A 12400-nucleotide genomic window follows, 5' to 3' on the forward strand; every position below is an offset into this window, starting at 1 on the left:
TATCCTAGGGGCTACGGGGGTTGGGGGTTGGGGGGGAAGGGGGAAGGGGGGAGGGCGGCGCCTGGGCCTGGCGCACCGGGCCGCGGCTGGGTGCGGGGGGAGCTGAACGTCCTGGGAGGGGCGCCGCGGGCTGGGGAGTGGGCGCGCGCGTCCTGCGGTCCTCCGCGTCGCATCGGTTCCCTGCGCGGGGCCGCGGCGGCGGCGGGAGGTGGAGGATGCGGGCTCCGGCGGCGGCGGCGGCGGCGGCGGCGGCGCGGGCCCGGGAGGACGCGGGAGGATGAGGAGGAGGCCGGCGGTCCGGCCGCGCGGCGCCGGGAGGAGGCGCAGGCGGCGGGGGCGGCGGCGGGCGGCGGCGGGCGCGCGGGGTGCGGGCCGGCTCGGGCGCGGAGGATGAAGTGCAGCATCCGCGGGGCCTGCGCCGCGCTCTCCTCCTGCCTCCTGCTCGCCTGCGCGCTCAGTGCCGCCGCCGTCGGCCTCAAGTGCTTCTCGCTGGGCTCGGAGCTGCGCGGGGAGCCGTTCCGGCTGGGGGCGGCCGCCGGCGCCTTCTACTCGGGGCTGCTGCTGGCCGCCGGCCTCTCGCTGCTCGGCGCCGCCCTGCTCTGCTGCGGGCCCCGGGACGCCCCCCTCGCGGGGCCGGGGCCGGGCCCGGGCCCGGGGCTCGGGGTCCCCGCGGCCCCAGCAGGGGCTCCGGAGGCTGCGCCGGGCGAGCCGGGGAGCGCAGCCGGGTCCTCGGGGCGGGTGAACAGCCAGAACCTGCTCCTGCTTGGCGTTCTCGTCTTCATGCTTGGGGTCCTCAGCGCCTTCGCGGGCGCCGTGATCGACGGCGACACCGTGTCCCTAGTGGAACGCAAGTACTCCCACTACTGCCTGCCCCCGCGGGCGCCGGCTGCGGCCCCCGGCCCGGCCCCGGGCACTGCGGCCGCGGCCTCCGGCGCGCCGCGCGGCCGCAGCACCCTGGACAGCGCCACGTCCGCCAAGTGCCGCCAGCTGAAGGACTACCAGCGCGGCCTGGTGCTTTCCACCGTCTTCAACTCGCTCGAGTGCCTCCTGGGCCTGCTCAGCCTCCTGCTGGTCAAGAACTACAAGTCTTCGCAGGCCCGGCGCGGCCGGCGCGGCCGGCGGAAGGGAGGCCGGGCCCTGGCGCGTCCCCGCGGCGGCCCGGGGTTCCGTGCGCAGCCGCCAGCCTCCCGGGCGCGGCGGGGCCGACGGGGCCGGCGGGGGCGGAGGCTGCAGCAGCGGCCGAGCGAGGCTTCCATCCTGTCCCCGGAGGAGTCGGACTTCGCCGCCCCGGGGGACTGCGCGGGCTTCGCGGCGCGCCACTCGGTCTCCTACATCAACGTGGGCGTCTTCCACGCGTTTGACGAGGCGGGCGTGGAGGTGTGCTGCGGGGGGCACCCGTCTGTGGAGCTGCCGGGGTACGCGCCCTCGGACCCCGACCTCAACGCCTCCTACCCCTACTGCTGCCGGCCGCCCTGCGAGGCGGCGCGCCCCTGGGAGCCGAGCCGGGCCTGCTGAGCCCCCGGCCCGATCCGGATGTACTGCGGCCGCCTTCCTTCCCGCCACCGCAGCGAGGGAGGTCGGGGGCTGGCGGGGCGCAAAGCCAGGCCTCTCCGTGGCGACGCATCTTCAGGGGCGGTCTGGCCCAGCGCCTCTTGGGGTCCCCCGCCACGAGACTGGCCCTCCAGTATGATTATTTCTGTGTCTGGGAGGTTTCTCTTCTTTTCTGTGTCTGTTCGTATCCGGACTCCATTTTAAAGTTTACAATAAATGTTTTGGGGTTGGCTCGCCCCACCGCACTTCTCTTTGGCAAGTCCGTTCCCTGGGCGCGTTCCCTGGGCGCCCTCCGAGACCCGAGTGAGAACTCACCCAGAGAGGGTTATTTCGCGGCGGGAAGAACGCTCGCTGAGAGGACAGAAAGACAGAGCAGCTGGTCCTTTAGGAATGGAAGAAGTGAAGAAGCACCCAACAGCAACACTTTGTACACGGATGTGCCTGCTTTTGTTGATACTTTCTTACTGTAAAGCTCTCCATAAACAGTGAAAATGTTTGGTACATTTATTGCAATTTAAAATTGGTGAGTTCCTTTATTAAATTAATTGCCATGTTATTGGAGATATTCATCAAATTGGGGTTAGAGGATGTCGACAGAAATCCGTTCTGGGGGGAAATGATTGAATTTGGTCAGACAAATGTTGAGTTTGAACAGTTGTATTATGCTAGTTGGTTGACTAAATCCAACCTCTTTCTGAGGCTAAATTTCTGTGTGTATATCAGGTCCCATACAATTTCTTTTTCTGGAAACTGGCGATGGGGTTTTTACAGCAAAGCTGAGCTTATTTTGGTTAATACATATGAACAATCCAATCCTATTCTGGAAAATCACAGTCATAGTTTTTCTGGCAAAGATTATTATCCTGTTGATTAATTCATTAATCTGGTGATTTTGAATATTATAGCATTTCATTTGAAATATACCCCTTAAATAGCCTTAATTGATGTGAAGGTCATACTTTCAAATCATTAGGATATGCATGTGTGTGCATGTTTACACATGCAATATGAAATGCGTTCCAAATGATGGTGAAGTGTTTCCACCCAGTCTTGTGCGCTGACTGGGAGCCAGGCAGGCTCTGAATCTTGGGAAAAGGTGATCCCACTCCCATGTGCTGGAATTGTGGTGCCAGGCAGGTGTGCTGCTAACTCTGAACGTGCTCTAAGCAGAGCCCCACCTTGACCCAAATGGTGTATGCCTCCTACAAAAGGAGTTGAGGATACACTCTGTGCTCTGCTAGAGTGAGCACAGCACAAGACACTTGAGGTGACAAAAGCTACAGAAATAATGTGTAATCTCTCTAGAGTGTATAGGGGTCCACTTCTAACTGTGAAAAAGTAGCCAGATTTAGCGTTGGAAATGTAGTTTCCAGGTGCAGGCTCTGGGGTGAGGTCTCTCCTTAGCTCCCAGGTGCACTGCCTGCATCTCAAGTTCCCGTGTACCCAGGTGACTGAGGCCCACATCCAGCCGGGACCTGGCCAGACTGCCCAGCTGCAAAGGAAACTGCTAGAGAGAGGAGGCCCTCTTTCTACTCAGAGAAGTGCAGACCTGTCACCATTCAGTGGAGGTGGCAAAGCCGTCGTGCTGATGCTTGGACAATTACTTTGAAACCTGGGGATTCTGATCGAAGACACCATGGGCAGTGTCTTCTCCTTGTTATGCTCATGCCACCCGAGGAAAAAGAATCATTCAGAGCCAATCTACTAGGTCCTCATCCACAGACCTCTTCAGATAATGGTCCATACTGGGCCTCTGGATTCAGCCAGGCTGAGGACCCGGCCCAAGTAGTCCCACTGCCGGTCCTTATGGCATGGTGCCCCCTGCCCCCACACCCCCAGCCCACTGGCCATCAACGTAAGTAGAAAAAGTGATAAGTGGCAGTAAAAGTGACTTTTAAAATACTTTTCCCCATCTCCCTAAGTGGCACTCCCCAATACGGCACTGCCAGGCGTTTCCTGCCCCCTGAGCAGGGCTGCTCCTCCCTCCTGGAGCAGAGACCTCACTGGCAGCTGCAAGGCTTACCTTCCAGAACTACACAAGGAGGCAGCCTGGCCAGTGTGTGCCCACTGGCTGGTCACATGGTGGGCTCTTGCGGAAGGCAGATGGGCAGGGCCCCCCGGCACAGAGCAAATATGTGAGCAGCACAGACATCAGATGTCAGACCCTCCCATATCCTTCCTGTTTTCTGAGGTTCTGTCTTACACGGTTTGTGCAGCTGAAAATGTTAGATGCCTTATGAATCTTTCAAATTTGCAAGCAAAATCAAGCATCAAACTTTCCTTGGGATAGAGCAGAAGGCAGAACGGGGCGGGGCAGCAGAGAGCATCTGGGGGTGCAGACAGCGGCTTCTCCCCTGTCAAATGTACGTTTGACCAAGAAGCCAGATGGGATTTTTAAAGATGTGTTTCTAACTCCATGAATATGGTTAAGTCCACGTTATAGAGGCTGATATAATGATGTGGGGATACCAGGGTTTTAATTTTTAAAGTTTACTAGAGGAAATAAAATCTCAAATATCCCTACACTCAAATTGTTCCAAAGACCAGTACTCAGGGAAACGAGTGGAGAATCGTGAAGCTGCCCAGCTTCCTTCTAATTGGGACGAACTTCCTGTGATGGCTCCAGAGTCCTGGAAGTTTATCCACCACGCAAGCCCTTCTCATTCACGTTTGTTCTCCTTTTTGAAAGTTTAAGTTAGTTGTTTAGAATTGATTCTTTATGCTCCTTGGAAAATAATGCCAGTTCTTGGAGCTTTCTTAAAATATGGTTCTTATTCTATTTCTCAGAATTATAATAAACTCTTGGCCTGGTGGAGGCCAGACCAAGAGTTTATTATCATGATGAAATACCAAAATTAAACACATTTTAGTGTTTTTACATCACTTAATGCTGAGTTTGTAAGATACTATTTTAAACATAAAGGTTGTTTACATTTAAAAGAATAATTTAATTAACACTGCACATGACACAGTCACCAAACAAGCCGTGTTTTCTTAAGACTGATGAACCAGTGATCCCAGAGTGCCTGGGTTTACATGCCTCCTCAGGCAGAAGAGGTGCTCTTGGCAACACAAATCGCAACCACAAAACTGAATTTTTGACTGATATTCAATTAAACAATCATTTAATTTAAAAAATAAGGCAGATGGTGTTTGTGGTGAAGATGAAACTGCTGGTGAGCAATGTTTTTACTCTTGGCTGGTGTCATGACACCAAGCAGGTGGGAACCTCCAACGTGTACAGAGGCACACACATACGTGTGTACGCACACATATGAATACACACACATGCACACAGTTATGTGCAATGCATGCATGCACATATGAGCGTGCACACACATCACATGAGTGCACATACACATAGGAAAGCCCACAAAGGCACACGTGTGCACATGTACACATGCATGCATGTGTTCATACTCCCACACATACACTTGTTTGCAAGCACATGCACCAGTGTATGAACACACACACACACACACACACAGCCTCCCCGGCGATGTCTGAGGGCCAGGCCAGTGGCCCTGCCTGGGGCACCCAGGCCGCCAGGTGCAACGTGTCAGGTGGAGTGGCCTGGCCGTGGGCTGGTGCTTTTCCCTTGAGAAGGCATCATAGCAGCACTGCTTGGAGGGCACCTGTGGGTGCTGAGCGGGACCACATAGACCTTCACACTCTGTCACATCCAGGTGTGGCAAGCTGGTGGGACGGCTCCTCACCCAGAAGCCAGCACAGCACAGCCAGCCACAGCAGGGATGCGCCGGGGTCCAGGAGGCTGGGGGCAGGCTGAGTTCCCAGGCTCCCAGGCGGCAGTGTTGCTGAGACACTGCTGGGCTTGGTGGGCACTGACCTCTGGGTGACCTCCGGGCCGGGGGAGGGCTGCATGCAAGCCCTCAGTGTTGTTATTGCCCCAAAGCACTGTTTTCTCACCAAGATGTGAATGAAAATTAATAAATGAGAGACGAAGAAAAATGAATTCTGGCATATAAATAAGTATAACCTCTTTATATACCTGTGTACCTATTTTTATAGGAGACAGAGGCAGCAGCCTAGTGTCCATTGGTTTATTTTCTGGATGATCCAATATCTTTGCTTAATTTGCTACTTTTCAGCCTAGTGATTGACAGGAAAAAACCCACCAAAATGGAAAAAAAATGTAACTTTGGAAAACAGTGCCCGTACATCATTATGTCCCCAGTTTGAATTCTAAGGACTTACTGGGGAGGTGGGAGAAAGCCTGGTGGTTCCTGTCGCTGTTTATAATGGTTTTCTTAAAATCTCCATGTTTGTTTCATCTAGAGAAGCTGCGATGTGAGTTTCATGTAGAGAAGCCACGATCTCTACTTTACCTTCTTATCTACTATTGATCCTCAACAGAATGTCAATAGAAATCCTGTTACTTTAGGATCAGTGAGATCTGTGTTAAAGCACAACACATTCCACAAAATGATCATTTCCTTCCTGTCTCTGTGTGGCGCTTGTCCTGATCGAGCAGACTGCGTGGTCACGACCACTTGGGCTATACCGAGGGCAGGAGCTCCCAGCAGCCGGGGTGGGGGGGGGCGGGGAATGGGGACGGCCGCCCTGACACCTGGAGGAGTGCCTTTCTCCCTGACCCCAGGCTGGCTTCGGCTGCACACCTGTGATGCCCTTCCACTATTCCTACACCGCCAGCCTGAGCCCTTTCTTCAGCTCCACTCCTGATACAACTTTCTCCTAAAACGTGTGTCAGATCGTGCTGTCCTACCCAGAAACTTTCAAGAACTGCCTTTTCTGAAGTAACCCTCATGGACCTGGCCCAGCCTGACCCTTCACCCTTCTCTGTGGGCCACAGGGGGCTCCTGTTTGGTGGGGCCGAAGTAGGTGTGGCAACCGAGGCTGGTGTGCTTCCTTGGGGAAGCTAATGGAGCGGCGTCGCTGAGTCAGGGAGGAGAGAAAGGGGCACGAGGATGTGGGCCTGGACCTTTGCATGGGTCTGTGCTGCCTTGGGCGCCTGTTTTAGGAGCTTATCTTAGTTTCCTGGGGCTGTTGTCACAGGCTTCAGAAACTACGTGGATTAAAACAGCAAGTATTTATTCTCTCACAGTCTGGAGGTCATAAGTCTGAGGTCAGGGGGTCGACAGGGTTGGCTCCTTCTGGAAGCTCTGAGGAAGAATCCATTCTGTGCCTCCCTCCAGGCTCCTGGGGGCCGGCAGTCCTAGGCGTGCCTGGGCCTGTGGACTCACTGCTATCTCTGCCCGCCTTTGGTGGCCTCCACCTCTGTGCATCCTTCTCTGCCTCTTAAAAGGACACCATTGGCTTTAGGTCCCTCTCTAGTCCAGAGTGATCTGCAAAGACCCTATTTCCAGATAAGGCCATGTTCTGGGTGAACAAGAATCTGGGGGGGGACAGTGCTGAACTATATTGAACCCAGTGCAGAACTCAGTCGAGGCTGAGCGGTTTGCTCCTTCCTTCCTGCCTGGGGCCAGCTCTGAGGACCCCTGGGGACAGGCACCCCTCCCCTGAACCGGGGCACAGGCATGAAGCTGGTGGAGACCTCGTCAGCCCTCAGATGAACATTCTAAAAGAAGCTGAAAGAGTAAACTTAATCCCCTGCGGCGAAAACTTTCTGAAAATAAGTTCCATTTGGTGTATGTGCAAACACTTTCAGATAAGAGCCCCGGAGACTGCGATGTTTTGTGAATCCAGCCTGGAATGTATCACTCTCCTCTTCTTGGCAGGTTGGGGAGTGGGTGGTCCTGGTGTCAGAGGCTCTCCTCCCGCTGGGAGACTCCACTCGTGTTCAGGTGAAAGGCCACGGACTGTGTGCTCCCGGCCCCAGGCTGCTCTGAAAGGGGGCTTTTCCCATCTCCAGGCCTCTCTGCCTGGGGCAGCGTGGGACCCTGCTGCGGCCTTGGTCTTGCTCATTTTAAGGGCTTCCTCCCCACCTCTCTTTCACCTCCCAGCCTTGGTGCACACAGTCCCCTCAGCGCCTCTGCCCATTCCTGGACCCTTGTCCCCGCCCCGTGTCGTGGCCCCGCTGGAACGTAGCCTTTGCTGGGAGCGCCCCTCAGGTGCACCTGCTGGACCACCTGCTCCGCCGGCCCTTGAGGCAGTGCCCCTGCCCCTGCCCAGTGGAGCCGCCCACAACTGTGAGCTCTGCTCCCCTCCTGCCTCCCTCACCTCTTGCCATCCCCATCCCTTCCTGGAGGCTGGGAAAAACTCCAGGGGCTGCCGGAGACCATGCCCTCACCTGCCCATGCAACTAGCCTTGACGGAGCCTGCATGCCAGCCCCTGGGGTCCCACACCTGCCGCCATCTCTGTCAGCACAGGCATCACCTGATCACGGGCTAACTTGTCTTGAGGGCTCACCATGGGCCAGGCCCCATGTGGCAAGCACTTTGCAGCCACTGCCTCCCCTAATCCTGGAAATGGCACTTTACAGGTGGGAAAACCAAAGCTTAGGGAACGTGCTGTGTGCCCGGGATGGAGCTGGTGTGAGAGCAGCAGTCTGAGCCCAGTGTTGCCCGGTGCCTGGGCCCCTTGCGTGTTGCAGCCACAAGCAGGACCAAGGTTCTGTTCCCAAGTGGCATTTGTGGGAGTTTTGTGAGCCCAGGCGTGGGGTGGGCGGTGTAACAATCTCCAGCTCCCTCCAGACCTCTGTGCCTTCAGCCACCGGCCTGCTCACTGCCCCCTTCAGGGTCTGCCGCGGACCAGCTGGACGAAGAAGACCAAACTGACCAGAACCAGAAGGCAAGGGGTAAGGAATGGAAACAGCACCGACGAATGGGTTCAGAAGGACCAAGACAACTGTTGGTTGCAAGGCAAATTTTATTGCGCTACAGTTGCAGATGATGTAGACTAGAGAAGGGAAGGTTCCAGATGGTGGTTTATATGATATAATGACTGTCTCGGCTCAGGGTTAGCTTCCCTGGGAGAAAACCCATAAGCCCAGAACCATCCAAAATAACCTGCACGTGCAGGGGGGAGGCAGCTTTGCTTGTCTCATTTTACATTCTTTCTGATCTCTGGGCCCTGGTGATTTATCTTCCATGGAACGGAACGAGGAGGGGAACAAGTAGGGACAGTCCCTTCGAGCAGCGGTGGCACGCCTGGCACGTCCTGCTCTCTTGGCTGACTGCTTCCCACGAGGGTCCTTCAAGACCCTAAACTCAGCTCAGCATCTCCCTCTTCTTGGTTGAGGGACTCCCTCCCTACGCCCATCACCAAGCCCCTCAACTCAGCCTCTGCTAATTCATCTCAGTGTTCGGTTCAACAGCTACCCACTGGGCCAGATGCCCGGAATTCCAGAGGGTGCTGCACACTCCCTCCCTGCCACTTGCCCTGATGCAAGTGCATGTGCTCACTCTTGGGAGACTGGAGGGTAAAGAGACTTTCATATTCTTTTTTTTCCATACTAAGTGCACAAATCTGGTTGTGTTTTACACATAAGGCACATCTCAATGTGGACCGGCCACGTTTCAAAGACTCAATAGCTGCCGTGGCGAGTAGCTGCTGACCAGCCTAACTTCGGACAGCCTCCTCCCCAAATGTTTCCTTTATTTTGATCAGTAAAAATGTTAAATATAATGTACCTCATGTAATATAATGCACGCATATCCACTGTCTAGATTCAGTTTACATTGCATCAAAAAACAAAACAGAAAACTCTTAATGGTCTAAAATGTCATTCCCCGTACTTGGTCCCCATTTCTCTTCTATTTTTAAATATGTAAAGTGGTACATGGACAGCCAGGGTGTCCCCCTTATCCTCTGGGTCACCACTCATCTCTCGTTGGTTGTGGGTCATGCCTGGGGTGTTTTCGTGCTTCCACAACAAAAGTGTGTATCTGTGCACATTATATAGTGTTGCTTTGAATTTTTTTTTAAATTGAACTATAGGTGATTTACAATGTTGTGTTAATTTCTGCTGTACAGCGAAGTGATTCAGTTATACATATATATACATTCTTTTTGATACTCTTTTCCATTATGGTTTATCACAGGATATTGAATATAGTTCCCTGTGCTATACAGTGGAACCTTGTTGTTTACCCATCCTGTATATACTAGTTTGCATCTGCTAATCCCAAACTCCCACTCCATCCCTCCCCCTTGGTCACCACAAGTCTGTTCTCTATGTCTGTGAGTATGTTTCTGTTTTGTAAATGAGTTCATTTGTGTCATATTTTAGATTCCACATATAAGTGATATCATATAGTATTTGTCTTTCTCTTTCTGATGTACTTCACTTAGTATGAGAATCTCTAGGTCCAACCGTGTTGCTGCAAATGGCATTATTTCATTCTATTTCATGGCTGAGTAGTATTCCATTGTATATAGTACCACATCTTCTTTATCCATTCCTCTGTCGATGGACACTTAGGTTGCTTCCATGTCTTGGCTACTGTAAATAGTGCTGCAGTGAACATTGGGGTGCACGTTTTTAAACTTTATGCAATGGTGTCATACTGAGAAGAGTTCCTGGACCCAATTCCAATGACTGTGTGTGGAGGCTTCTTCACACCAAGCAGTTCTTGATGCCAGCGTGGAATCTGAGAATTCCACTCAATTCTGACACTATCAGCCCAGAGATGGAATCTGATTTTGCTCCACTTCAGACTCCGAGCACAAGTCTAGGTTGTACCTCTGACCGACTGACTATAAATCAGAGGTTCCCACGAGTCCCTCCTCTGGGTCGTTCCATTAATTTGCTTGAATGGCTCAGAGAGCTCAGGAAAACCTTATGTTTACTCAGTAGTGTAGGGATTTATTATTAAAAGATATTAAAGGATATGAATCAACAACCAGATGAAGAGACACACAGGGCCAGGTCCTGAACAAAGGCGCTTCTGTCTTTGTGGAGCTGGGGGCCCAGCACGGTGGCACCAGGAACCTTCCTGGTTCCCTGACATGGAAACTCTCCAAAAAGGGTCAAAAAGAACTCCTTTTTTTGTTTGTTTGTTTTTGTGGAGGCTTCATTAAACATAGTCATGATTGACTAAGTCATTGGCCAATAGTGATTGACTCAACCTCAGCCCCTCCCCTCCCCTCCCCAGAAATCAGGGGGTGGGACTGAAAGTTCCAGCCCCCTAATCACCTGGCTGGTTCTCCAGGCAACCAGGCCCCACCCTGGGGTGGGATACAAAAGTCACCTCATTAACATAAACCCAATTGTGATAGAAAGGGCTTGTTACGGATAACAGGACAGCCACTTCAACTTCATGATTGTGAAACACTTTCAGAAACTGAAGACAGGAGGCCAAATATTATAACAAAGGAGACTCCCGTTGCTCTCATCGATATGAAAATTCCAAGGGCTTTGGGAGCTAGGAGACAGGAACTGTGGGGTGAAGAGCAAATAGATCCGAGAAACACATTTCATCACATGCGCATTTTGTAAATGATAATATCACAGGACACGTAGTGTGTTAACCTCAGCATCATGTTGTTGAGATTTGTTGGTGGTCTTACTGGAACTCTTGTTCCCGTATTCTAACTGCTGTGCTGTGTCCAATCGTGTAGCCAACCCTCAGCTCATTTGCCATTTCCCCAGAGTCACTCCTAGGGGATTTCCTTTCTCCCGTTACAATCCTTGCTGCACAAAACCCCTCACCTGTCTCATTCCCAGGGAAGGCTTCTCTAAGCCCCAAACTCCGGTGTGTTCCTGGGGCCTGTGCCTTTCTGCTCTCCCAGGAGCTGCACTGTGGGGGCTCTGGGTAGGCGTGTGTACGGCCTGCCCCCGCTGCAGCTCAGGGCCATCTCCTGAACCTCCCTCAGAGACCCTCGCGTCTCCTCTTGTTAGTTGCTGTGAAATGGTATCTCACAGTTCTCACCTGCATTTCCACAGTTACCAGTGAGGTATTGACCGCTCTGTAACTCCTACATTCTTATTCTCTAGCATGAAAAAAAATTGCTTGTCTTTTTACTGATTGATTTCTAGACACATACCCTGGGTACTACTCCTTATCCCAGAGTTGAGTTGCCTTTTCGTTTGTTTGGGGTGTCATTTGTCAAAAAGTAAATCACATTTATTAATCCTTTCCTATATGGCTTGTGATAAATAAAGAAAACGCAGATTAAGTCATCAGCCACTGAAATGCTGACTGACATGCACCCTGAGAGGAATTTAGGAGGAAAACAGGATGAGCGATCTGTGCTTTGGACAAGCAGGCTCCTTAGATCATTAGATGCATATCTCAGGAAGAATTTTAATGAAGCCAGGCTCTTGCATCTTCCCCTACATAGAAAAGCACTAAAACCTTTCACTTGAGATGTCTGTTCTTTGTGAATAGCAGTAGTCTTTTACCAAGATGTAAGCTTTACTGCACATATTCCCAGGCCAAAGATTATATATAAACTAGGCTTCTCCCCTGACCTCTTCAGAGCAGTTTCTCAGAGCTACTGAGTGGCTGTCTCCCAGGCCATTGTCCTCAGTAAGGTCCCTGAATAAAATTTAAGCTCACAACACATATGTTGTGCACTTTTCTGTAAGTCGATGCTTGTCTTCTTGTTTCTCGCTTAAGAAGTTCTCCCTATCCTGGTGGTTTTTTGTTTTGTTTTTTTTTTGGCCCCACAGACTCTTCATTGCAGGGCTCGGGCTTCTCTCTAGTTGTAGTGCGCGGGCTAATCAGTTGCGGTGCGCGGGCGTAGTTGTGGTGCGCTGTCTCAGTTGCCCCACGGCATGTGGGATCTTAGTTCCCTGACCAGGGATCAACCCGTGTCCCCTGCATTGGAAAGCGGATTCTTAACCACTGGACCACCAGGGAAGTCCCTATCCTGATGTTTTAAAGATATTTTTCCTTTTCTTGTAAAAGTTTTACAGTTTTGCTTTTATATTTAAGTTGTTGGGGCCCAGGGTAGGCTGCCCCA

General features: G+C 52.5%; 1 protein-coding gene across 1 annotated transcript; it reads left to right on the forward strand.

Moving 5' to 3' along the window:
* Nucleotides 1–390: 390 nt before the first annotated feature.
* TMEM271 (transmembrane protein 271) lies at nucleotides 391–1515 on the forward strand. The gene has a single exon (XM_060089706.1). The coding sequence runs from the start codon at nucleotides 391–393 to the stop codon at nucleotides 1513–1515; it is 1125 nt and encodes a 374-aa protein (XP_059945689.1).
* The last annotated feature ends 10885 nt before the right edge of the window (nucleotides 1516–12400 follow it).

This window comes from Mesoplodon densirostris, chromosome 1 (assembly GCF_025265405.1).
Source record: "Mesoplodon densirostris isolate mMesDen1 chromosome 1, mMesDen1 primary haplotype, whole genome shotgun sequence".
Classification (NCBI taxonomy): Eukaryota; Metazoa; Chordata; class Mammalia; order Artiodactyla; family Ziphiidae; genus Mesoplodon; species Mesoplodon densirostris.